General features: G+C 43.1%; 1 protein-coding gene across 1 annotated transcript; it reads right to left on the minus strand.

Annotated features, from left to right (window-relative positions):
* Positions 1-1,569: 1,569 nt before the first annotated feature.
* LOC142212518 (glyoxylate reductase/hydroxypyruvate reductase-like) lies at positions 1,570-19,636 on the minus strand. The gene is made up of 9 exons (XM_075280481.1): positions 19,467-19,636; positions 16,798-16,928; positions 15,164-15,236; positions 14,083-14,199; positions 11,400-11,488; positions 10,342-10,446; positions 8,213-8,348; positions 7,491-7,621; positions 1,570-1,823 (listed from the first exon to the last, which is right to left on the minus strand). The coding sequence occupies exons 1-9, from the start codon at positions 19,631-19,633 to the stop codon at positions 1,699-1,701; spliced, it is 1,074 nt and encodes a 357-aa protein (XP_075136582.1). The 5' UTR covers positions 19,634-19,636; the 3' UTR covers positions 1,570-1,698.
* Positions 19,637-27,298: the final 7,662 nt, after the last annotated feature.

Raw genomic sequence — 27,298 nt, forward strand, 5'->3', positions numbered from 1 at the left:
TCATACGCAATATTACATCACATCACAATCCATTGCACAGTTTTCGGAATCCCTACCATGGGAAACTGGTACTGACCCTGCGTATATTAGCCACCAGATTTGTCCATATGCATCTATTAAATTTTTAGCTTAAAGGGATTTTCTTATTTTTATTGATGACCTATACTCAGGATAGGTCATCGATAAGAAATTGGTGGGGATCCAACACCCAAGACCCTCACCAGTAAGCTGTTTGAATAGGACTTGTATGAACTTCATCCCTTTTAGGGCTAGTTCACATGGGGTTCCACGTGTACACATTCCGTCACTGCTGCCGTAACGGGATGCCGCTGCAGTGCACTGGCATCCCGTCGCAGCATACCGTGATGGATTAGGCCCAAATGAATGGGCCGGAGCCTTGCTCCGTGGACGCCGCGGCTACTAGCTAGTGGAAAAAAGAAGTGAGCGGCTCCCATTGAAGTCAATGGGAGCAGTGGATTTTGAGGCGGATTCCGCGTCAAAATCCGCTGCCAACTTGCCCCGTGTGAACTAGCTCTAAGTTCCATGTGACAAAGCTTTTATTACATCACACAGCGGACTTTCTGCTTCCATTGTACATATAGGGAACCGCTGAATTTTTCCGTAGATGTAATTGACACGCTGCGATTTCCAAAAACAGATTACATTGTATGGAGGAACCTGTGGAAACAGATATATAAAGAGCATGACCTATAATTTGATGGCCCCTTACAATGGACTATCAAAATAGCAGTCATGTGAATAGCACCCATTCACAGACATTACATTTAATGCTGCCGCATGATGTCTGTTAAAAAAATCACCCGGCCATGTGGTGTGGATATAGTTTAAAGGGGTTGCCAAGATATTTTATTATTGTGGCTGGAGGCTGGGGAAGGTGAAAAATATTAACCTGTCCCCAGTGTCCCAGACCACTGTCCAGTCCCTGCGGTACCCCGGTTTTCCAGCAGAAGTCCCCACCACAAGTGACTTCTGAGACCAATCAGCAGCCAAAGGAAAGGAATCAGCAGTCAGCCGATGTCCACGACTTACATACTGTGTCTTTTCCTTCAGCCACTGAATGGTCTCAACTGTCATGTCTGATGGGAACTTCTGCCTGAAAACCCCCGAGGCGCTGCAGGGAACGGACATCACCCTTGGACACTGGAGCACCTGGGACAGGTGAATGTTTTTTTTAATTATAATTATTTTTCACCTTCCCCAACCTCCTACTGCAATAATATCCATGACAACCCCTTTAAGCCTCAGGTTTATACATTGCCCTACACAGCACTGCTTATAACTGCATATGGACACGTACCCTTCAGGGTATATTCACACATCAGATTTGTTGCAGCCACAGCCCCATTAATATAAATGAAATAACCTCAAATTGATATATGATACTGATTTTCAGCAACAAATCTGCCATGTGTGAAAGTACCCTAACTGTCCTTTAAGAAAACAAAAAAGAAACACAATACACCTTAGTAGATAATGAACTCCATAGTGTGAGATATGTATAATGTTTTTAGACAAGGTTTCACTGTTTGCTTAGATGATAAATGAGGCACTATTTTAATGTATATTTTTTTAGCATATATAGCTGTTTATCATCATTCAATCTTATTACTGCAAATATAGCCACATGCACAGATATTCCTTGCTTGATGCTGTCGATGGAGAGACCAGTACTCTTCATTAATTCAGTGGCACTTCTTTGGGCATTGGTTCACCTTTCAGTCCTGCTAACAAGTTATTTGCTGCAAGGGCGGCCATGGCATTCCGTGTTTCCACAGTTGCACTGGCAATGTGAGGAAGAATGACTGGAAGAGAAAGAAACACCGAGTCAGATGTATGCAAACTGATATAATGGGCGTTATTTATTATTTGACCCTTTTTTGGCCATATTTTTCGCAGGTGCATCTAGTTTTACTGTGGGGCCCATTTATAATTTCGGCGCACCTCCTTCTTAAAGGGGCTCTATCATTGGTAAAAGTCATTTTTAACTAATCACATCCTTACATAGGCTTTAGAAAGGCTATTCCACACCTAATTTTTGTATGTAAATCCAGTCAGTAGTGTTTGAATAAGTCCATTTTTATAGGTATGCTAATTAGCTTTTCAGTACACAGGAAGTTGTCAGCCAGCTCTCTTCTCTTTGCTGTGTGCTATGTATGAGAGCAGGGAGGAGTCAGCAGCAGCCTGTGCTGTATATACAGAAGACAGTGCACAAAGAGACTTCCAGGGTGCATGGAGAAACTAATTAGCATATGAATAAAAACTGACTTATTCAAGCACTGAGGCAATTTACATACAAAAGGTAGGTGTGGAATAGACTTTCTAAAGGCTATGCAAGGATGTGATTAGTTAAAAATGACTTTTTCCTATGATAGAGACCCTTTAAATGATGCATGTCACTCTCAAGCAATCTTGTCTTTCATCTTCAATCTACAGGTATATTTCCCCACCTGATCTAAGAAACTAAGGCGCCACATCTCCCAGCATAACTCTGTCACTGCTTGTTTTTTGTCACTTCTCTGTTATTGGTATGTTTTTAGGCTGCTATTTGTTTGTACTTTTGTTGAACTTTGTAGGCACTGTCATCTATGCTCCTGCTGTGTTACGCTAATTCACATTAGCGTTCAGGTTACTAATTAGAGACCCAAAAAACAGAAACCCTATCCGCTTAAAAAGTGGTTACATGTGGAAATCCATGGACCCCATAGACTATAATGGGGTCCACCAGATTTCCGCCGAAATCCTCCTTGTAAGACTTTTCTCTCTGACAATTTTAAGTGGAATGAGGAAAGGAGTCTCATACTGAGACTCAAACGGTAGTGTGAACCTAATGTTCAATTGTCTTGTTCAACCCTATTTTTCTTACCTTATCCTTTCCTGTCATTGATTCTATCTCTATTAGCCCACATGTATCCCTACCCCTGTTCACACCTGTAATACAGGCTTTGTAACCATTCTCTGCACTGACCATAACTGAACTGAAGGTAACTGCTACACACTCCATAGATAAGTCACCTTATAATTATTATCTCCCTATATTATAAAAATGAATTTCTGTCTGTCTGTCTGTCTGTCTGTCTGTCTGTCTATCTGTCTGTCTGTCTGTGCTCTAATGCAAACCAAACGACTGGACCGATCTTCACCAAATTTGGTACAGAGATACTTCAGATATCCGGGAAGGTTTAAGACGAGACTCCAACTCGCTCGGACGTACCGTTGCTGAGATACAGCATTTCAAACACAGTGCCCCTCCCTTAGCCAATACAAACCTGCAAGACTTTCACTCATATTCCAACTGCAATACACACGGTCACTCCACATGCACAATACAACACTGATATCCAAACTGAGATACACGCATCAGAGGATTAGATACACAGATCAGCACACAGTATCACACACCAGAGGATTAGATACACGGGTCTGCACACAGTCCCACAAACCAGAGAATTAAATACGCACTTCTGCACACACTGAAGGATTTGATACACGCGTCTACACACAGTTCCACACTCCAGAGGATTAGATACGCGCATCTGCACACATTTGTACACGCCATAGGATTAGATACACGCGTCTTCACACAGTTCCACACTCCAGAGGATTAGATATGCACGTCTGCACACAGTTGTACACGCCATAGGATTAGATACACGCGTCTTCACACAGTACCACATGCAGTAGGATTAGATACGTGCGTCTACACACAGTTCCACACGCCGAAGGATTAGATACGCGCCTCTTCACACAATACCACACAGGGGAGGATTAGATATGTGTGTGTGCACACAGTACCACACTTTGGAGGATTAGATACATGCCTCTGCACACAGTACCACAAGCCAGAGAATTAGAGGAGGATTAGATACGCTCATCTACACACAGTACCACATGCCATAGGATTATATATGCACTTCTGCACACAGTACCACATGCCGGGGGATTGGATACATGCTTCTACACACAGTTCCACACACTGTAGGATTAGATACGCACCTCTTCACATAATACCACACAGGGGAGGATTAGATACACGTGTCTTCACACAGTTGTACACGCCATAGGATTAGATACACGCGTCTGCACACAGTACCACATGCCGTAGGATTAGATACGCACGTCTACACACAGTACCACATGGGGGAGGATTAGATACGCGCGTCTGCACACAGTACCACATGCCGTAGAATTAGATACGCGCGTCTACACACAGTTCCACACTGCAGAGGATTAGATATGCGCGTCTGCACACAGTTGTACACGCCATAGGATTAGATACACACGTCTGCACAGAGTACCACATGCCGTAGGATTAGATACACACGTCTACACACAGTTCCACACCCCAGAGGATTAGATACGCGCGTCTGCACACAGTTGTACACGCCATAGAATTAGATACACGCGTCTGAACACAGTACCACATGCAGTAGGATTAGATACGCGACTCTTCACACAGTACCACACAGGGGAGGATTAGATACGTGTGTGCACACAGTATCACACTTTGGAGGATTAAATACATGCCTCTGCACACAGTACCACAAGCCAGAGAATTAGATACGCGTCTCAGCACACAGTATCACACGGGGGAGGATTAGATATGCGCCTCTTCACACAATACCACACAGGGGAGGATTAGCATACAGTACCACATGCCAGAGAATTAGATACGCGTCTCAGCACACAGTTCCACATGGGGGAGGATTAGATACGCGCATCTGCACACAGTACCACACGCCAGAGTCATTAGATACGCGCGTCTGCACACAGTTTCACTTACTGGAGGATTAGATACACGTCTCTTCACACAATATCACATGGGGAGGATTAGATATGTGCATCTGCACAAAGTACCACACCAACAAGAATTAGACACTTGCATCTAAACACAGTACTACACGGGGAAGGATTAAATACAGCTTTACTCCAGGTATCCATAACAACTGATCACAGGTTTTTCACTGACATCCAAAATGAGATACACATAATCACATGACGCTTATGGACATACACACAAACAACATGCAAAATACACCAGAGCAAAATTGGACAATTCTTATGGGGCCAGTACACAAACATAAAATGTAATATACCCGTGCGAAGCCGGGTCCTCCCTCTAGTAGTATATAATGCTGCAAACTACAGTAGAATGTTGTTCTTCTTAACCATTGTTGTTATTCCCCTATTTCTAAGGCCCTTACACACTACTGTGTGCGGGCCACTGGCAGTGATTGAACGAATGGGGCCACAGAAGCACGACCACAAAACCAGACAGGAATAAGACCTGTCCTGAGTTTTGTGACCTGGACTGTCGGCACGCACACGGATATGTGTCGTATAATACACAGTCATGTGCATGGGCCCACAGAAATGAATGGGTCAGAGTGCTATCCAGGAAAACCCGGATACAGTGGCGTAAATAGAAATGGCAGGGCCCCGTGGTGAACTTTTGACATGGCCGCCTCCTAGACCACAATCGACCGAACCGCCCTTCTGCATTCCTGCACACAGTCTTATGCTCCATAGTGGCCCCTGCACACAGTATTATTCCCCATAGAACACTATGGGGCATCATACTGTGTGCAGGGACCACTATGGGGCATAGTACTTTGTGCAGGGACCACTATGGAAAATAATACTATGTGCAGGGGCCACTATGGCATAGTGGCCCCTGCACACAGTATTATTTCCCATAGTGGCCCCTGCAGACAGTATGATGCCCCACCCATGAACAATTATTATACTCTGGGGTCTGAAAAGACCCCAGAGTATAATAATCAGAGACCCAGGGGAGGATACAAACATAAAAAATACAGTGAATTACCTCTCCCTGGCTTCCGACACAGTCGGTGATGTCGGGCATCTTCAATGATGGAAGAGACGACACTTGAGCCATATGCAAGCCTGGGCCCATGTGACGTCTGTGACATCACCAAGTAGGCCTGAAAGCCTGCCGGAGTCAGGAAAAGTAAGTGACAGCGCTTTTTATGTTCCCTCGCCTCCTCTGGGCCTCCGATCATTATACTTGGGGGCTCTGAAAAGACCAATCCTGGCTCCTGCTCACAGCCTCCACAGAAGAAGCGCTGGCGGCCGTGAGCAGGAGCCAGGATCAGTAAGTAAATAGGGCCCGTTACCTGCTTGAGTTACTCCAGCTGGTAATGGACTATTAAAAAAAAAAAGAAAAAAAGCTATTGCCGGCCCCCTACTGTCCCAGCGCCTGTGGCAGCCGCTAATGCGGCTACCCGGGAGTTACGCCCCTGTCTGGATAGCACACTGAACTAGCCCACAGTCATGTGCAAGTGGATGCATGTCAGAATATGGCTACTAAAATAACTTCTTAAAGATTTAGTTTTTTGTATAGAAATTATTAGGTATTAAAATATGACAAAACTTATATAAGGCTAGGGTGTTTTTCACAGAAATTTTGCTGTGCTTTTCTCTGTGTTTTTTCTGCCCTCATTAAATCTATAGGAAAACTACTTGCGTTTCTGCAGCTCAGATTAAGGGCCCCTTCACACGGAGGATACACTGGCTGATTTGGAATGTGTAAACGTTCCAAATCAGCGGCGTTTAAAACAGGTCCCATTGCTTTCTATGGGAGCCGGCATACGTGCGCTCCCCATAGAAATGAATGGGCTGCTTTTTCCCATTCATTTCTATGGGGAGCGCGCGTATGCCAGCTGCCATAGAAAGCAATGGGATATGTTTTAAACGCCGCTGATCTGGAACGTTTACACGTTCAGAACCAGCCAGCATATCCTCCATGTGAAGGGGCCCTTACATGTGTTTTTCAAAAATACATGCGTTTTTCCATAGCTTTTTTTTCTTTTACCACAGTGTATGGACAAGATTTAATTAAATCTTATTTCACTTTGCTGGTACTGCAAATTGCTGCTTTTCCACAAGGAGTGGCCTTATACTACATTTCTCTGTGATTGTGCCAACCAAAAGCATATAAGAAATGTGTCATTTTGGTGGCGCACTTAACAATGCAAAAAATAAAGCGAAAAAATAAAAAACTTATGGTTCTGAGAAGGGAGTAAAAAACAAAAAGAAAAGAAAAATGACTGCACTAGGAAAGGGTTAAAGTCAGCTGGTATTATAAAAGTAGAAATTAATATGCTAAGTCCTGGTTTACATCTGAGTTCGGTATTCCATTCAGGTAGTCCGCTTGGGGACCCCACAAACGGAATACCGAATGCATTAAAAAGCGCTTATCTAAGAAAGTACACGGACCCCACAGACTATAATGGGGTCTTTGTGTTTTCCGCATAGTGTCCGCACGAGTCTTGCAGAGAGAAAAGTTCTGCTTGAAGTATATATACAGTATATATAAGTACAATGCAATATTTTCCATGGCTTTATTATACAGTCAGTATCAGTATAATAATAGTGGCTGTTGTGAAGATTAAAATTTGAATGAAAGTTTAAATACAATTTATCCTAAAATATGGTCAGAGAAAGCATACCGCAGTTTTTGAGTTTGAAGAGAGGATGTTCAGTAGGTAATGGCTCTGGGACTGTTACATCAAGACCAGCACCTGCAATCTGTTTAGAGGCCAAAGCCTGGTAAAGATCCTCCTGGTTTACCACAGCTCCCCTGTGTGGTGAAGAGACTTTGTTACTCATGTAATACACATAAAATATCAGGAGGCTAATCTTTTTGTAGAAAGATCTTTTTTATTACATTGTAATCAAAACCTTAGTGATTTTCACAAAATTATGAAGTGAAAAAAAAATAACCACTTTATAAATTCCTACATGTAGCAATTGTGATGACTTTCTATTTTTATAGTGAAGGATAAAAACTCTACATGTGCAAATGACCCTGAACAAGTGAAAGGTAAAACTCTACATGTGCACATGACCCTGAGCAAGTGAAAGGTAAAACTCTACATGTGCACATGACCCTGAACAAGTGAAAGGTAAAACTCTACATGTGCACATGACCCTGAACAGTGAAAGGTAAAACTCTACATGTGCACATGACCCTGAACAAGTGAAAGGTAAAACTCTACATGTGCACATGACCCTGAACAAGTGAAAGGTAAAACTCTACATGTGCACATGACCCTGAACAAGTGAAAGGTAAAACTCTACATGTGCACATGACCCTGAACAAGTGAAAGGTGAAACTCTACATGAGCACATGACCCTGAACAACTCCACTAACTCTTATGATCAACATTACCTGCTTGTATTTATGAAAATCGCATTTCTTTTCATGTTTGAGAAGAGCTGTTTATTGCAGATCCCTTCAGTTTCAGGTGTTAATGCACAGCACACAAGAAGGAAATCGGACCGCTCAGCCAGTTCAAGCAAGGAGACTGTAAGAATAACACAGTAGACACAGTGGTTATTAATCTGAAATGACGTGAAAACACTAAATGGTTTCAGATCTATAAAACCAAAGTAATATTAGACAAATAAATATTTGGCAGACTCCCGTATAACCCATATGATAACGTGCTTGTATATTTACAGTAAATATCTGGTTGTACCACCTTTCACAGAAACAATTGCCGCAAAGCTCTTCCTATAGTTTAACCCCTTCAAACCGCAAGCCTTTTTATGACTTTTGTTTTTTGACTCCTTGCCTTCCAAATGACTTTTTTTTTATTTTTCTATTTACAAAGTCATAAGGGGGCTTAATATTTGTGGGACAAATTGTACTTTGTAATGTTACCATTTAATATTCCACACAATGTATTGAGAACTAAAAAAAAATTCAGAATGGGAAATGAAGAAAACTGTGTTTGAGTGACCTTTTTTTTTTTTTGCAGGCTTTCATTATAACTGTGCAGCCAAAATGCTACCTTTGTTCTATGGGTCAATGCTATTCCAGCTTTGGGTTTTACCGTCCTTAAGGTCTGCTTGGGGACCTAAAAATCTGTGTTTCTCTGTGTTTTTTCTGCCCTCATTAAATCTATAGGAAAACTACTTGCGTTTCTGCAGCTCAGATTAAGGGCCCCTTCACACGGAGGATACACTGGCTGATTTGGAATGTGTAAACGTTCCAAATCAGCGGCGTTTAAAACAGGTCCCATTGTTTTCTATGGGAGCCGGCGTACGTGCGCTCCCCATAGAAATGAATGGGCTGCACAGACCGCATACACTATAATGGGGTCTCCGGCCAGTTTCCTGTTTGCAGGACTTTTCTCTCTATTTTAAGTGGAATGAGGAATGGAGTATCATACTGAGACTCAAACATTATTGTGAACCTAGCTTTATATAGTTTTATTTATATTTTAACCCATGAAAAAATACAAAGCTTTGAAAAAAATTTAATTTCTTGGAGATGACATATACTTGGACCCACTATTTTATATTTCAATGTATGGGGATGCACAAGGTATCTTTTTTTGCAGGACCATAGGTTGTGGGTGCTTTTTATTCCAAATTTTAAAAGCAGCCTCACTAGGGCAAAAAGTCCAAACTCCAGCCTGTGGGCCAAATGCAGCCTGTGTTTCCACCGGCCTGCCAGCACTGTTGCCTTTAGGGAACCCTACCAGATCCCCACTGCTTTTGTAATAGGCAGTGGAGGTGCGGTAATGGCACCTATTAGCTTAACTATCCCTGCTCCTGCACACAGTCTCCTCTTCCCTCATCAGCCAACAGGGGGCCCCCATGTGCTGTACATTATGTCATCGCTTCAGGTCTCTGTTCACTGTTGTCAAAAAATACTCTAAGGGAGCTTTTACACGGAGTTACGCTCCGCTCATTCTGAACATAAAACTCAATCAGAATGAGCGTGTAAAAACCAGCTCCCATTGATGGGAGGCTTTTTTCCGTATTGCTTTCAATGTGATCCGCGTATGCCGGCACCCATTCAAGTCAATAAGAGCTGGTTTTTATGCGCTCATTCTGAACGGGTTTTACGTTCAGAATGAGCGGAGCGTAACTCCGTGTGAAGGCTCCTTACGGCTGAGTTCACACGTAGTTTTTGGTCAGGATTTTGAGGCCGAATTCGCCTCAAAATCCTGACTAAAAAGACGGCTCCCATTGAAATCAATGGGATCCGGTCAGTTCTTTTTTCCGGGAGCTGACATGCTCATTCTTCAGGCGGATTTGCCTTGCGAATCTGCCTGAAGACACCCCGTCCTCCAGACTAAGCCCATTCATTGGGCTTAGACCGGAGCGGAGTGAGCGACTGGATGCCGGTGCACTGCACCGCCATCAAGTAGCAGCTACCTGTTTTTTTGGTCTAGAAACTGAGGTGGCCTCCGCCTCAGTTTCTGGACCAAAAAACCCCGTGTGAACCCGGCCTAAGGGTCAAGACACTTGAAAACATAATATTGTTACTCTAGAAACCACTCTTACCATATTCAGCAGAAATCTTTTGTGCTAATTCATGTCTGGGTGCAATATCATTGTATATGAATTTACTGACACCGAATGGTTTCAGACGGTGCACAATGGCTTCACCTACAAGAAATACAGTATAAAAAAAGCTATGTTATTGGTTTCCCTTTTTAAAATGAAATGTTCATTGTGACAAACATGCAAATACCTCTTATTGCCATTAGCAAATACCCACAGCTAGAAGTGGGTTATAGTGTACAATCATTTTTGGTGCTAAAACTGGCCATACACATTAGATTTTAGACTGCTGCATGAATCTACAAACTGAATTCAAAAATATTGAAAATGGTGGCACTCGCCAATACTTCCAACTCAGAGGCGTAGCTAGCTTGGGATTAGGGTAGGGGGGGGGTCAACGAGATACTGCAAGTACACACAAAAATTTCAACATACTCACCTGTTCCCAGCACTACAGTGCTCCCACTGCTGTCTGGTCCAGTATCGCCCGGGTATTTGTTCTGGTGGAAGTCCTTACCGCACATGGCCACTTAGGTCAATCTTATTTTTTTCATTGTGGAGGGAACATTCTAACAGTAGTGGTGTGTGTGTGTGTGTGTGTGTGTGTGTGTGTGTGTGTGTGTGTGTGTGTGTGTGTGTGTGTGTGTGTGTGTGTGTAGGGGGGGGGGAGGGGGGGGCAGGGGCACTATTTTCATTTTTGCCTCAGGCAGCACAAAAGCTAGAAATGCCCCTGTCTGTACTTCTATTTACTCCTGGCTGCTTGTGTGATTTACAGATATGGAATATTATTCACAGAAAGTAAGCAGCTTTCCTAACTGTGCTTATAGATTTTTTTTTCTCGTGTGCTAGTTACCGTCATGTTTTTTAACATGATAGTGAATGCAGACAGACACTCTCTATCTGAACGCTACAATTAATGTTATATGACAGATTAGCGCAATGGACATTAATAATGGTACTATGAACCTACCCTTGTCTTGTCATATGTGACAATAAAATGTAATTGAACTCTAATATTTCTAGATAAAGTATTTTGTTTTCCTAGCCATATTACTCACCTATTCGTCCCAAGCCAAGGATTCCAATAGTACTACCAGAAAGACCACTCCCACACATCCATAGGGGTTTCCAGGTACCCCATCCTCCACTAAGTAAAATATCAAATGTGAGTTATTAACCTCTAAAAACACTTAAAAGTAGCTGTAAGGATCAATAAAATTCTAATGTACTCACCTTTTTATTTAAGTGCAGTTTCCTTGCTACTTTGAGTAATCAATGTCATACCTCCCAAATTTCAAAGGACAGAAAGAAGGACAAAATGTCTGATGCACTATGTGCGCCACGGCAAATTTAGCTCTGCCCACTTCTATGTTGACTCCTCCCATTTCACCCACTTTTCTTTGTGATCCCGCCATACTGTATAATGCTCCTGCGGTCACCCTAACATATATGTCCCCACATTATAATGTTTCTCTCCAACTGCCCCGCAGTATGAAGTCCCTCTCCTCGTGCCCTAATTTACACTGGGGGAAAATAGAGGGGGACATTAAGCTTGGGAAGCTAGAGAGGGAACATTAAACTGGGCGCAACTAGATGCAGACATGTCCCCTTCCAGCAACCCCCCTCCCCCCGGTTTAATGTCCTTCTCCAGTTGTCCCCAGTTTAATGTCACCCTTCACCTGCCCTCCCAGTTTAATATCCACTCCTCCATTTGCCCCCAGTTTAATGTCCCCCCTTCATCTACCACCAATTTAATGTCCCCTGTTCATCTGCCACCAGCTTAATGTCCTCCCTTTATCTGTGACCAATTTACTGTCCTCCCCCTTCATCTACAACCAGCTTAACGTCACCTCTTCATCTGCCACCAATTTAATGTCCTCCATCATCTGCCACCAGGTTAATGGGATGGTTAGGAGGAAAGGTCAACGCAATAGCATGTGTTGGCTGGCCTTAAATGGTTACAGTAGCCTATTGCTGGCCATGATAGTAACATGTTGATCACAGTGACATCACATTGTGGTAGCAATCTGCTGCCTTACCATATGGCCAGGAACACCACATGTTTGCACCACAATGACAACAGCAAAGGGTGGTATTTCAGTTTAATAAGGGGAAATAGGTAATGGCCTGAGTGTATTGCTCCCATCCAACATAGGAAAGGAATTAATTCATTAATCCCGTTATGTGCCCCAGGCTGGAGATATCGGTACCATTAATTTTGGCACCGATACCTTCCCACAGACAGAAGAACGTCATGACAGTCCAGCATCATCACTAGGCTGTGAGGAATGCCCCTTCGACATTACTTGTCCATAGACTTGTACTGGGGGTGGTGTTCCTCAGAGTTCAGCGTCATCACTGGGTGGTAAGAAATGCCTCTGACAGTACAAGGCTATGGGAAGAATATGCAAATCTGACTTCCATGATGTAATTAGGAAGCCAGTGCCTCAGGCATGCACACCAATAGAGGGCGCCCACTGAGAATGTGCAAGTCTATCTTCCACGATGTAACTAGGAAGACGGAGCCTCAGTCAAGCAAATCCCAACATCATTGCAAACAAAGGCCTCTGAGAAGGTCGGCATGATGTTAAAGGGAGCGCCCTCTATTGGTTTGCTTGACTGAGGCTCCGTCTTCCTAGTTACATCATGGAAGATAGACTTGCACATTCTCAGTGAGCGCCCTCTATTGGTGTGCATGCCTGAGGCGCTGGCTTCCTAATTACATCATGGAAGTCAGATTTGCATATTCTTCCCATGTTCCTTTGCACAGTGAAGCACTCATAGCTTAATAATACTCCATACACCTAATTGGTGGTCTCTCCCTATGGAGTGACGATATCCCCTCAACCCTGTCTAAGCCTCTCACCTCTGCCAGATCAGTCCTCTCTGCGCCAAGCTGATGAGATGCAAGAACATGGAAACAGCTGTCCTTGGCTGAGGGACTACCTGGTATAATCCCAACATCATTGCAAACAAAGGCCTCTGAGAAGGTCGGTTAAAGGGAGCGCCCTCTATTGGTTTGCTTGACTGAGGCTCCATCTTCCTAGTTACATCATGGAAGATAGACTTGCACATTCTCAGTGAGCGCCCTCTATTAGTGTGCATGCCTGAGGCACTGGCTTCCTAATTACATCATGGAAGTCAGATTTGCATATTCTTCCCATGTTCCTTTGCACAGTGGAGCGCACATGGCTTAATAAGACTCCACACACCTAATTGGTGGTCTCTCCCTATGGAGTCACGATATCCCCTCAGTACAAAGCTATGTTACAGTACTGTTGGGGAGGGGGCATTCCTTATGGACCAGCAATGATGCTAGACTGTCAAGAACGCCATTCTGACAGTGGGGACAGATACCATGTTGCAAGGTAACAATGCTATACCTATCATCCAGCTATACTCTTTGCTATCCTGCTATAGACAAATAAACAACTTAACAAGTCCTGTCAATTGAATGGATGGTATTATAAAATTGATGTAGAAATAATTAAGACATCTCAATGGTAAATTGTATTATGTGTATGATAACATACATTTACAGTTAAAATATATTTCTAACAGGATAGGACAAGTAGACTTTAGCTGAGTCTAAAATATTTTCTATATATTTCACAGTTGATAGAGTTAAAACTAGAATGATCTGGTTTGTAAAACTAGAGGGAATCATATTGGCATGAACTGAGATTGCAAACTACAGAAGATCATGTATTGCTTCCCTCTGAATATATATGTATATATTACCTCCTGGCTTCATCCACAGCCTCAATTAGTCTTCGAGACGTAGCTAGCAATAGCGCCACTGTAAGCTCAGCCACAGCTTCTGTTAAAACATCAGGGGTAAAGCCAACTCGAATACCTCTGAAAGTGAAAATATTCAAGGTTGTAAATGACAAAAAAGCATCAATCACCTATCTTATAATACTTATAATTTCATTTTTTTTTTTTTTTTTGAAACCTGCAAAAATTGTAGCAACAATTCAGAATGCACATGTCACACATCTGTACACCAAGAAGTCTGCCAAACTGTTTCTCTATCTCTGTACAGCAGCAAAATTCTCATTGCCCTAAGTTGGAAATCTGTAACTACCCTGTCCAATGCAGACCCCCTTGCCTGTGTCAAGGTTGGCCATAACCAGCAGCTAGCCTGAACAACATGGTTGCAGCATTCGGCTCAATTTGATGTACTACTGTACACTGCAGGATCTCTGACCTCCCTTCCTCCCCATTGCTCCCCTTTTGTCTCCCCAACCTTATTATCTCATTTGTTATGCACTTTTTTCTTATTGTTTTATATTTGGACTGATTTTTTTTCCTTGGGCTTTTTTGTCTTAGTGTTTTGTTTGTTAGATTTAAAACTTTAATAAAAATTACAACTAAAAAAATGAACTGCAGGAAGACTGTGAAATTATATCTTTGCATGCAGTGTTTTGTAGCCAAAACTAGAAAATAAACCAAAAATAGTTAAAGTTCCATTAACTTCCCTTTCCTCTCTAATCCAGCTATGCCTTTAACTTTTTTTTTTAGCCAAAGAAAAAAAATTCAAACGTGAACAATATATACTGTAGCTGCCCCCTTATGTCCAGGTTCTGCCCCTAAGATTGTCCTTCTATGATCTAAATCAAGTTTTGCCCCTATGATTCTGCACTCAATACCCCAGAATGAGAATGTTAAAACAGAATGTGAGAAATCTTTGATGATTTATTGAAAAGGAAAAATAAAATATTGCATTGACATAAGTAATAAGACACTTCGTTCAGTACTTAGTTGAAGCACCTCTGGCAACATCAAATAGGTCAAATATTTTGAGATATTGAAATATTACCGTTTTTTTAGTTCTTCCAATGACAAATGGTCATACCCCACAGACATAGTGCTGACGACTTTCAAGCTTGGACCTGTAGAAGTAGATCATCAATTTGTCAACCAGAGAGCAACTAGAACTTATTGAACCCCATAATACATTAAAATGAATTGGACTGAGCAGCATGTCACTTCCTGAGAAGAAGAAAGCAGCCATGTTTTTGAAGTCCTGCAAAATCCCTTTAATCCTGTGTCCGTGGCTCCTATGGATGCCCCAGTTACGGCTTCATAACATGTCTACTTTTACCAGACAAGTGACGTCCATATAATCATCAGCAAACGATCCTTGCTTTATTTTTGGGTCATGTGCAATCCATGGATGGTCCATTTTTCCCAATTGATTTTAGTTTGCTTACTATACTATGCTTTACCATGTCACATGGTCTGTGTAAAACAGTCAGCTCATGAATGGCATCAGAGATCCACAGAACGGTGCTGTGGGGTCTGCAACATGGACCAAAATAGAGCATGTCTCCATTCTTTTTCCACAGATTATTGGTCATTGGAAAGGGAATGGACATCTGCATGTACCCACTAAATTCAATAGGTGTGCATACAAACCATTATTTAAACATGCACCACTCTTTCACTGAAAGCAAACGTGGCTATCCTTACTATTGAAAAATTCTATAAAAAATATTAAGGTGTGAATATCCCCCAGGGGTCTTTTTAATGATCTCATAAAGGACATGTTATGTAACAAAAGCACATACATAAAAAAACAAATGAAAAAGAAATACAAATAAATTAATTTAAAAAAGCTATACACATAATATTTTAAAACTTCTGTAATACAATAGAGAACCCATTTTAATAGACAATTTTAGTGTCTATTTGTAAATTTTATATAAAAAAATTACTATCAATTTTAAAACATATATATTTTGTTTACTCTAAAAACCCCCATAAATGTACAGTCCTAGATGTTGTAAAAATAACAATGCAAAAATGATGTCCGTAGTCTCATAGGACCCCTCACAACACTACTGACTCCAGGAGTAGGGAATTTCATACTTATCTCTTTTTCCTGCAAAGCACTGATGTGATGCCCGGCTGTGCACCTCTTTTAATGTCCTTTTGGCTATGCTGTCACCTGCTCTATGGTAGTACTTACGGTACCATAGTGCAGGTGACAGCATAGGCGGGAGGACAATAAAAAATTATTATATATAAAAAGTAAAAATAGGGGGCACTCACTAGAGTGAATTTATACTTGATGATTATATCTTGTGTATGGAGAGGGGTCAGAAAAACAAGATACGAACAGGCCAGTGACCTGAATCCTTATTGGCTCAGTGTTCAGATTCACTGACCTCTACTGAAAAGAACCTGAATTCTTCATAGAATTCAGAAATCACGACTTATAGGTGGGGTTAGAGGGCAGGCCACATGGCACAATGTTTGGTAAAAAGGAACAGCCCACTGGAGAACCTCTGCATCTACTTCTTGTATTACTATATTGCTCTTTTTTCATCTATGTTTCCTATTGTACCATGTATAGCCAACTTTGACATTGATGACATAAAGGTTGTTTTTTTTTTTTGTTTTGTTTTTTTTTAAACGTCCATCGATCTCTCCTAAGAAAAAACTTCTTACCTGCAGCATTTAGTAACTCTTTGTCAATCTTCTCAGTCAAGAGACAGTACAATCCTTGAATTCCAGCAACCTTTTCCAGAAGTGTTGAGCGGGGTACAGGGTCATCAGAGTCCCACTGCTCTATATCACAGCTGTCAATAAGAATAATACATCAGTGAAAATCAGTTCTACAAATAGTTTGGAAATATATGAAACAAAAGCAAAGAAACCTTTTAGGTAAGTATGTAGCAGTTTCTTCTTCTTCTTCTAAAAAAAAAGCTGGTTCGGAAGCTACTAGTTTGACCTACTGTCAAAATTCCCAAGGCCTGTAATTCTACTGGACGGACTTGAACCCTAAATGAATGGGACAGCTTTTCACAGAAAGCCTTTCTGCTTCCATTATACCTCTAGAGAAACCGCTGGCATTTCCGTAGGTATAATTAACAGGATGTGATTTCCAAAACCGCAACAGTTTTGTAAAACACAGCGTGTCCGATGCACGTATTTTTTGGAATGTGTGGATGGGATTCATTAGTCACTTTGCAGTGACTGTAAACTACCACATTTTTTTCTGCAGCATTTCCGCCACGTGGGGCCTTAATATGGATTCTAAAATTCAGCCTTAGACAAAAACACTTTTAACATATTTAATCTGTCTGTTTTCTTGCTTATGAAGAAATTACATCATAAATCTCTTAGAATATTAGTACTATATAGTATGGCTCGCTGTTTGCATATTACGTTAAGTACCAAAGATGGGATAAGTTTAGGAAAGTCTTTCTCGAATCCTATCCCATCATAGATACTAAATCTACAACTCATGCACCCAGCTATATTATATCTGCGCACACATACAATGAGTATTCTTAGTATCACAGACAGCATGCAGACTCAGAATCAATAATTAACTGTGCGAAATACAGTCCAGTAGATAAACCTGTGCCCCCATTTCAGCCACATATTAACAACATTTTGCCTAACATTGGACTTTGTACATGGCTGCTTCCCATCTCAAAGTACAAGATAAATTCCAGCGCAGAAAACCTAATAACACTTTATGTCTGGAGTAACAAATGCTATTCAATACAGTACAGTATTTCGTAGGAGAGTTAGGAGAACGACATTTTATGGTATTACAAGTCATTTAACCCCTTGATGCATATTTTTAAAATTTGTTGTTTATCTTCCGGAATATGGCTCGTACATTTTCTGTTTTACACTACTACTTGTCTCATGTTTAAATCGTGAAAAGTGACTCACTGTCACAAATAATTTAGTCAAATTTGTGTAATTTAGACATTTCTTTTGTCTTGCCACACAAAGGGGTGCAGCAATGTTAAGATCCAATAATGTGTGTCAGAATTGTACCAAAATTCAGGAGAAAATGCAAAGTAAGCTAACTAATACTGCAGACAATCCTCTCACCAGGGGGCAGAGACTACTGTCCACTGTCCGACCAATAGCAGCAGGAAGTGTAAACTAATGGACACTGCCCTGCTCTCATCACTGCCTATTTGGCAGAGTGAGAGACTATAGACCAGGGTCAGGGGATAATCGTACACATCAGGGAGAGTGTTTGCCTACATAGGCAGTACGGAGACTTACAAGTCATTCCTGCTCCGCTAGGGATTCTGGGTAAAAAATATGCAAATCTATTCTCCAGGATGTAAGTCTCCATACTTCAAATCAGTATCCCTACGCTATGCTGAGGATCGGCCCAATAGGCCGAAACAGCGCTGTCCATAGCTGGGAATCTGTCCCTTTTGGGATAGAAATACTAATTTGGTAATTAAATCCACATCATGATTAAAAAGACTTTTTAAATGAGTCATGCATGATGTTAAGGATGCTGCCCTCTAGAGGACGGCGTACAGAGTGCACTGTTCTCCTAATTACATCCTGGAGAATAGATTTGCATATTTTTTACCCAATATAGTATTGTGTAATATGAAACTATAAATTAAAGCCCCAACCATTTTTAAGAATTTACGGATATAAATCTAAAATAATGTATGCACCACAATTGACACAAATTAAAATGACATATTCATCTTAATGTCTGCACAATATCTGGAAAGTGTTGTCTTCCCTATGAAGGAGAAACTACCCATTCCCCTGCATTATAGCAGCTCAGCTGACAACTGGCAGAAATGTAAATTCAGCTCTGGGCTATGGTACAGACTGTAACTGAAGATTAGTAAAAGACTAATAATGCAAATATCAAGTGTAAAACAAAAGGGTCAGCTGTCTTGGGGCATGAAACTAAATCTTTCAGCTGGTGTTTCTGCAATACATTATTACAATACATGTAATGCACTGTATTATACACTGTACCTAAACAGATTTGCATATTTTTCCCATAATCCCCCAATTGAGCGAACACGGCTTTGTAAGTCTCAATACGCCTATGAAGGTGCTCACTTCTTAAAGTGTGATATTATCCCCAGATTCTTACTACATAAAGGAGATTTAACCATAGGAACGGATGTTAGATTGGCATAGGAAATTGAGGGAAAAAAATTATTTGTAAACTTACAGCTATATTTTACTTGTGTATGGTCATAGGATAAAGTAGGGTTAGGTATAACTGTAAAATTAAAATTGTGATAGAAATATTTTCAGAAAGAAATGCAAATATTGTACAGAAAAATACTCAGCATTTTAGTGAATAAATATTACGTTTTTCTCACCATCCGGACTGACGGAGAATTTTTATGCCATCTGGTGGAATTCTTCTGGTTACATAAATCTTTGGTAAGTTTTTTCCTGAAGCCTTCATTGCTTGTGACCTGCAGCAGATGTGGAGATCTGCAACTGATGTCCTGAGCAGAACTTTCAGATGACTAGAAATCCACATAACAAGTATGATGATATTAACACAATTTCTGGAGGACTTTGGATCTCACTTGTGCCAGATGACCAGGTTTGGGGACTTGAATAAACAGTGAAAGTGGGAGGAAAGTGAATTTTGTAACCAATGAGTATTCTCCATGTGCCACTTACACTCCTGGACTCCCTACAACATTGGTAGATGATTAATCAGGTATTGTACACAAGTTTGTTACAGTCCTAATTCTTCTGTGTAATATCCACAGTACGTGTAAATATATAATATGTAATACCAAGGTTAGCACACTAAACCTTTTTTTCTTGTTAAAAGTGTTTATTATTTTGCAATAAAGAAAAATACATGCAGAATAATGAATAAAACAAAATAGTAATGGAGGAATGGAGCGAGGGAGCAAGAAGGAGGTAAGGTAGCAAATAGCTCTGTCGCAGCGGAGCATATAGACACATCAGACTGGAAAGAAATCCCAAACTTTCTCTCCCAACCAGTAGTGTGCCAGTTTCTGATCCCCTGCGGCATCTAAGTACAGGTTGCATGTGAAAGATATGGGGTGAGGTGGCAAAGAGTTAGAGATACAGAGGCATCCGAATGGCATGAGGGACCTATGGAGAATACCAGTTGACTTTGGGGTATAGGTATATAGGTAGTGTAACTATGGGTATTTCTAATGAGAGGTTTCACTCTCAGGAAAGTGTAAGTGCAGAGTATGGGAGGAGGGAGGTCGGTGATAGGACCTGAAGAAAATGAAGAGGCATGCTGGTAGAAGAGTGGGAGAGGAAGTAAGAATGGAGAGTGGCCGGCAAGTCTCCGAGATAGGAGTCAATGGGCCATCATTCGTGAACAGGCGAGTGATAGTACAGTATTTTCTACCGGTGGCAAGAACATGGCGAGCCACGTACAGGAGGTCTAGGGTGGCCCTATCCTACCAGTGGCATTTAGACTGCAGCATCACAGAGTGCTACAGCTTTTATTGTTTGTTTCTTGTGCCTCAGGGTTATGTTGGTATGTCCTGTCTCCTATGTTCCATGTCATGTACATTGTTATGCAGTTTGTCCTATTGTTTTTCCCTGTACTTTCCCCCTGTGTTTCCAACCTTGTACCTTGGTACAGCCCTGACTTATCATAGGCCACTGGGCGGGAAACCATTAGAACTCAGGCTAAGCCTAGTGTGCAGTAGTGGCAGTTTGCAGGGGAGTCAGTGCAAGCCAGCACTGAAATCTGAGCTTCAACTGCTTTCCATTCAGACCCTAGGAGGAAGATACAGCACCAGGGCTCATATAGAGACAGCCCTGAGTGAGGAAGTTCCTCTGTCAAGAGATTGTGCTTTGTGCCAGGAGGAATAGTGGAATACCATGACAGGAGGAGTTGGCTAGGCACCTTATCCAAGGTAACCAGATCCCTGTCAGGACCACCCTGCACTACAACCCCCAGTACAGGGGCGTAACTACCATAGAGGCAGTGGAGGTGGCTGCCACAGGGCCCAGGCCATTAGGGGGCCCGGTGACAGCCGCTACCGCTGCGTTTAAAAAAACAATAAAAAAAATTGGCCGTTACAGGCCCTATTAACTTGCCGATCCTGGACATAATACTGTGTGCAGGGGCCACTATGGGGACATAACACTGTGTGCAGGGGCCACTATTGGGTATAATACTGTGTGCAGGGGCCACTAAGGGACATAATACTGTATGCAGGGGCCACTATGGGGTATAATACTGTGTGCAGGGGCCACTATGGGGGATAATACTGTGTGCAGGGGCCACTAATGGACATAATACTGTGTGCAGGGCTTACTAAGGGACATAATAGAGTGCGGAGGAGGGGGTCGGTCGAGGTCTTCGGCGTCGGTTGGGAGGGGGCCCCATGTCAAAAGTTCGCCACGGGGCCCCGCCATTCCTAGTTACGCCACTGCCCCAGTATCTACTGCTGGAAGAGGTGGATGAGAGGAGTTATAGTTGGAGTTGAAGTGAAGATTAACCTTAGAGCCTTAACATCCCTGGGCACTCTCCTAAGACCAAGGCTGGGCAGTTGAACACTGGAGAACTACAACCTCCATTTTGGAACCCGCTTGTTGTTACCTGTTCAGTGCTGCGTAAAGCATTACCGTATCTCACTGCACATCTGGCTGCCTGAGTAGTTCCTGCTATACTATCAGGGCCCTTCCGACTTCCATTATAGCAAACATGTTCAATCATCTGGTATTCTGTATAAGAAGTGCGCTGTAATCATTCTAACGGTAAGACCTTATTGAAATGATGGCTGTTTATAGCAAATAGATTTCAGTGAGGCTAGTCACACATCCAGTTTTCTGATGGTTTTAAGGAAAGAACTGTCAAAAAATAGAAATTGTCCTATTTCTGCCCATTTTCCATGGACTCCTTGTAAACTGAAGTCCATGAGGTGTCTGTAAAAATGGGTGCCCCATGGACGCAAAACAACCTTTCATACTTATTTCATGACTTTCTTTCCTTGAACTTTCTGGTGATTGAACTGGAAGCAGATCAATATGGAAATGTTACTGAACATAAGACAACTGCAGGCAGAATTGTCTCACACCCCCTAGTCACCCCACATTCACAGCATGTGAAGTTATATGTCTGGACCCTCTATGGGGTCACAAATGGTATAATGGGTAACACTGATCGGTAATAAAAACAGGGCTGGTGTTGGGGAGTAGACTGGGCAACTGCCTAGGGTCCCTGCATCTGAAGGGGCCACCTGGAATCTGGGCCCTGATGACTCAAATCAAGGGTGCTTTACTTAAAGCTGTGTTACAGCGTTGGACTGGTGGGCCCAGGCAGGGCAGGGGTGCAGCCAAATCTCTAACGGAAGAAGCCTGCCCAGGAAAGGCCTCTAAAAATTTTTAAAAACAAACATTTATACTCACTTCTCCAGGGTACCCAGTAATTCAGTGTAATTTTTTGGCCATTTTTGGCCTGTAGCTGACATCACATGTCCTGGACTTCACCACTGAGGCCGGGCCTTGGGCTCATAACATCAATATGCCCCACGTGACTGCTGAGGTCCAATCACATGCCTCAGTGGTGATGTTTGAGATACATGACATCAGCTGCAGACCTGTAGAAGAAGCTGGCAGAGACTGTGGAGCAATACGAGTAAAGAGAGAGAAAGGCAAGTTTAGTTTAGTTTCCATCACCTTACCTAGGCTTCCGATTATTATTCTCTGGGTTCTGAAGATACCTCAGAGTATAATAATAGCACCAAAACAAACTGGAGGACTGAACCTAATAAATATTTGTGAAAATGAATTTTAAGGAGTTCGTCTGACATGGCTTGAGGCTCTGGGAGTATATTATACTGTGTGGGGCCACTGTGGAGCATTATACTGGGAGGACCCTCAGGAGAGCATATATTATTGTGTGGGGCCACTGTAGAGCATTATACTAAGGGGCGTTCTTGGGAGTATATTATATTGTGTGGGGCCAATATGGAGCATTATAAAAGGGGAGCACTCTGGGGAGCACAATATATTTTGTAGGGCCATTATACTGAGGGGGCCTTTTTGGAGCATATTATATTGTTTGAAGCCACTGTGGAGAATTATACTGTGTGGTGCTTTATACTGTTGAGCATTATATTGGGGGCACTCTGGGGAGCCTATTATACTGTGTGGAGCTGCTGGGGAGCCCATTATACTGTGTGGGGCCACTGTGTAGAATTATACTGGGAGGGACACTCTAGAGAGCCTATTATACTGTGTGGAGCCAATGTGGAGCATTATATTGGGGGGCATTGTGTGGGCCATATTATATTGTGCGGGGCTCAGGGGAGCATTTTTATACTGTGGAGGGCACTGTGGATCATTATATACCATGTGAAGCATTATACTGTGTGGGGGCTCAAAATTTCTGATTGCAGTCCTGTTTGGTCAGCCTGCACCACAGCTCCCTCACTATAATTTTGTGCATGAATGGAAAGATATACACTCTGAAAAGACACCAGAGTATAATAATAGTTCATGGGTGGTCCACTATGGGACATAATACTGTGTGGAGGGGCCATTATGGGGCATAATACTTTGTGGATGGGGTGCTATGGAACATTATACTGGGCAGAGTGGCCGCTATGGAACATTATACTGTCTGGAGCCTACTTTAGGACATTACAGTGTGCTAAAATGTGGTATTATACTGTTTGGGGGCCAGGAAAGGGGGCACTATGCCGTGGGAGGCCCCTCTCAGCCCCCAGTGTGGCCCTTTCACTGGCATTACTTATGACAGTAACAGGGTATCGGGAATTCCGATCGCGATCGTGAAATTTACTCATTCGCCAATCGGAATCCGATCTCTTCTGATCCCGATTGCTCAACCATAACAAAAGACTGTCACCAGTGAGATGGTTAGAGAAAACCTTTAAAAATCAACAACATTTCCAATTTTATTTACACAATAATTATATTTATTTATTTTTGAAAAATGTATAATTTCTAATTGTCTACAAATTACAATATGGTAAATTCTGTGGGGAAAGCCTTAATAACCCAAATAAATTTCAGTAATGTTTTTAACTTGACAAGCTCTTTGGAGATTACAGACTGGGGTACTGTATTCCATATTGTGAATGCATGTAAACTGTAGACTACTATCTGAAGCCTCATAACTAATTGCATACAACCCACTGGGAATGTATCAGGAAATGTTTCAGATAATAGTAATAATAATTAGTAGTATAATAATAAGTATTACTATGAATGATCATTGGAATCTATTGTATGTAGCTAATACATTGTACATATAAACAATAGAGATGAGCGAACACTAAAATGTTCGAGGTTCGAAATTCGATTCGAACAGCCGCTCAATGTTCGTGTGTTCGAACGGGTTTCGAACCCCATTATAGTCTATGGGGAACAGATACTCGTTAAGGGGGAAACCCAAATCCGTGTCTGGAGGGTCACCAAGTCCACTATGACACCCCAGGAAATGATGCCAACACCTCTGGAATGACACTGGGACAGCAGGGGAAGCATGCCTGGGGGCATCTAACACACCAAAGACCCTCTATTACCCCAACATCACTGCCTAACAACTACACACTTTCCACATTCAAAAAAACCTCTATCAAAGTGGGAAAATACCTGGAAACCTTCTTTACTCCCCAAATGGATGGACACAAACCCCAATTTAAGCTCAACAAACAGTAACAACCACCCCTTTAAATCACGTTCCCCATGACAACCACAAATGGAATAGGCAATGGGAATTCCAAAAGCCCTCACCCTTAACTGTCATTTTGAGTGTGTGTGTGTGTGTGTGTGTGTGTGTGTGTGTGTGTGTGTGTGTGATGTGGTAAGACCTTCCAAAATTCACTTTTCTAGCCCTTAACATGAGCCCTTCCAAACAAAGTTACATGACCTTAAGCTGAGCTACCAGCAGAGATTGAGGCCCTTGGCATGAGTAGAGCCTTGCACCAGCAGTGTTTTTGGCACTTAGGGTGAGTTGAGCCTTGTACCAGCGTGTGTCCCTTAACATCAGGCGGGCCCTAAGTTCTGCGCTTTGCACAAAAGTTCCACATTAACTAGGCTGAATGGTACAAAGATTAGTAGGCCCGAGAACCAGGAACAGGTCTTGCAATGGCTGTCGGATAACGCTTAAAGCACATTGTCCACCAGCCAGTCAGCCTCTACCTCCTCTTACCCAACAGTCTTGTCCTCCTTCCACCCAAAATTCCCAATCTTCTCAGAACAATAACCCCAACTGTCCCTGCTCCCCAGAGCTGTTCTCCCTTCCTTTGACTGTACCGCAACCTGCCCCTCCATTTCGCGATTCCACGGACCTAACAGACGAGTATCTGTGTCCAGATGCTCAAACACTAGAGTCTCCTCCATTCCATCTCCGGTCGATTTGGTGGCGGATGACCAGCAACCCACCCTCATCGACGACGATGAGACGCAGTTGCTGTCAGGGCAGCCAGTTGACATGCGCATTGTGCAGGAGGAGGAGGCGAGACAGGAGTTGGAAGAGGAGGTGGTGGACGACGAGGACACCGACCCCACCTGGACAAGGCAGATGTCAAGCTGGGAAAGTAGTGTGGATGTTGAGGCAGGTGCAGCACCAAAAAGGGTAGCTAGAGGCAGAGACATGTCCAGAGGCAGAGGTCAGCTGCTTTGCCGAAGCCAGGCCAGACCCGGAATGTCCGAAGATGTTCCCTTTTGTACCCAGCCCAGAAAAACTCCCCCATCGAGGGCACGTTTCTTGAAGGTGTAGAGTTTTTTCAAGGAATGCGCCGAGGACAGATATAGTGTCGTCTACACAATTTGCCTCTCGAAATCGAGTAGGGGCCCTGAGAAGAGCAACCTGTCCACCACTTCAATGCACCGTCATTTGGAATCCAAGCAATGGAATCAGTGGCAGGCAGCAACGGCAGGACAAACGTCGCCCGCCGTTCATGCCACTGCCTCTGCTCACAGTGCTGGCGATGCACTCCAGAGGACGAGCCAGGACATCACTTCATCTGCCTCCGCCACTTTGTTGACTTCTCCCTCATCCTCCCCTGTTTCTGTCTTATCTCCTTCTCCTGCACCATCAAAGGCACCATCAGGCGCTTCTTTACAACAACCCACCATCTCTCATACATTGGAGCGCCGGCAGAAATACACCGCTAACCACCCACCCACGCAAGCCTAGAACGCCAACATCGCTAAACTGCTGGCCCAGGAGAGGTTGGCGTTCCGGCTTGTTGAAACTCCCGCCTTCCCGGACCTGATGGCAACTGTGGCACCTCACTATGCCGTCCCTAGCCGTCTCAACTTCTCCCGGTGTGGCGTCCCCGCCTTGCACCAGCACGTGTCACTCAACATCAGGTGGGCCCTTAGTTCCGCGCTTTGCTGCAAGGTCCACTTGACCACCGACACTTGGACAAGCGCCTGTGGTCAGGGATGCTGCAGTGCTTATCTTTAATGACAGGCAGGGTGAATGTGGTGGAGTCTGTTCCCCGGGTGCAAACTGGGGTGGCCTATCTCCTCTCCCAGGCCAAAATTCATGGCAGGAGTAGACTGAAACCCTACGACGCTGCAACCTCCACCACAGCTACTAGCGGCAAACGCTAAAACACTGGTGTGGGGAGACGTCAGCAGGCGGTGCTGAAGCTCATCAGCTTGGGGGACAGACAGCACAGTGCCTCCGAGGTCAGGGATGCCATCCTGGCTGAGATGGCATTTTTTTTTCCCTGCTACACCTGGGGCCTGGCATTTTTACGCCTGTGATAATGGCTGGAACCTGGTAGCGGCTCTGGAGCTTGCCAGCCTCCAACACGTTCCATGTTTGGCCCACGTCTAACCTAGTGGTGCAAAGTTTTTTAAAAACATACCCAAATGTACCGAAGCTACTGTTGAAAATGCGGCGCTTGTGCGCCCACTTTTGCAAGTGCACAGGAGTCGCTGCTAGCCTAAAAACACTCTAGCAAGGCCTACATCTGTCCAAACACAGGCTGTTGTCCGTCATTCACACACGCTGAAACCCTACAATACCATATCTTGAGCAGGGTGTGTGAGCTGCACAGACCTTTGATGGAGTTCCATCTACAAAACCCAAGGGTTCCTCAAAGTCAGCAACCAAAGTTTCTGCACCATGAGTTTCCAGGGGTGGCAGAGTTATGGCTAGGGGAAGAGGCATGGATAGGGATGATGTCTAGGGGCAAAAGCAGTGTGGATGTGG

Source organism: Leptodactylus fuscus, chromosome 1 (assembly GCF_031893055.1).
Source record: "Leptodactylus fuscus isolate aLepFus1 chromosome 1, aLepFus1.hap2, whole genome shotgun sequence".
NCBI classification, from domain to species: Eukaryota; Metazoa; Chordata; class Amphibia; order Anura; family Leptodactylidae; genus Leptodactylus; species Leptodactylus fuscus.

Bases quoted from the DNA above. Each gene is read 5' to 3' on its own strand.
- LOC142212518 (XM_075280481.1), bottom strand. From the start codon at position 19,633: ATGTGGATTTCTAGTCATCTGAAAGTTCTGCTCAGGACATCAGTTGCA. The intron at 11,489-14,082 runs GTAATATATACA...TATTTTACTTAG, and splicing joins GCTGTGGATGAAGCCAGGAG to TGGAGGATGGGGTACCTGGA. The intron at 10,447-11,399 runs GTGAGTAATATG...TATTTCTTGTAG, and splicing joins CCTTGGCTTGGGACGAATAG to GTGAAGCCATTGTGCACCGT.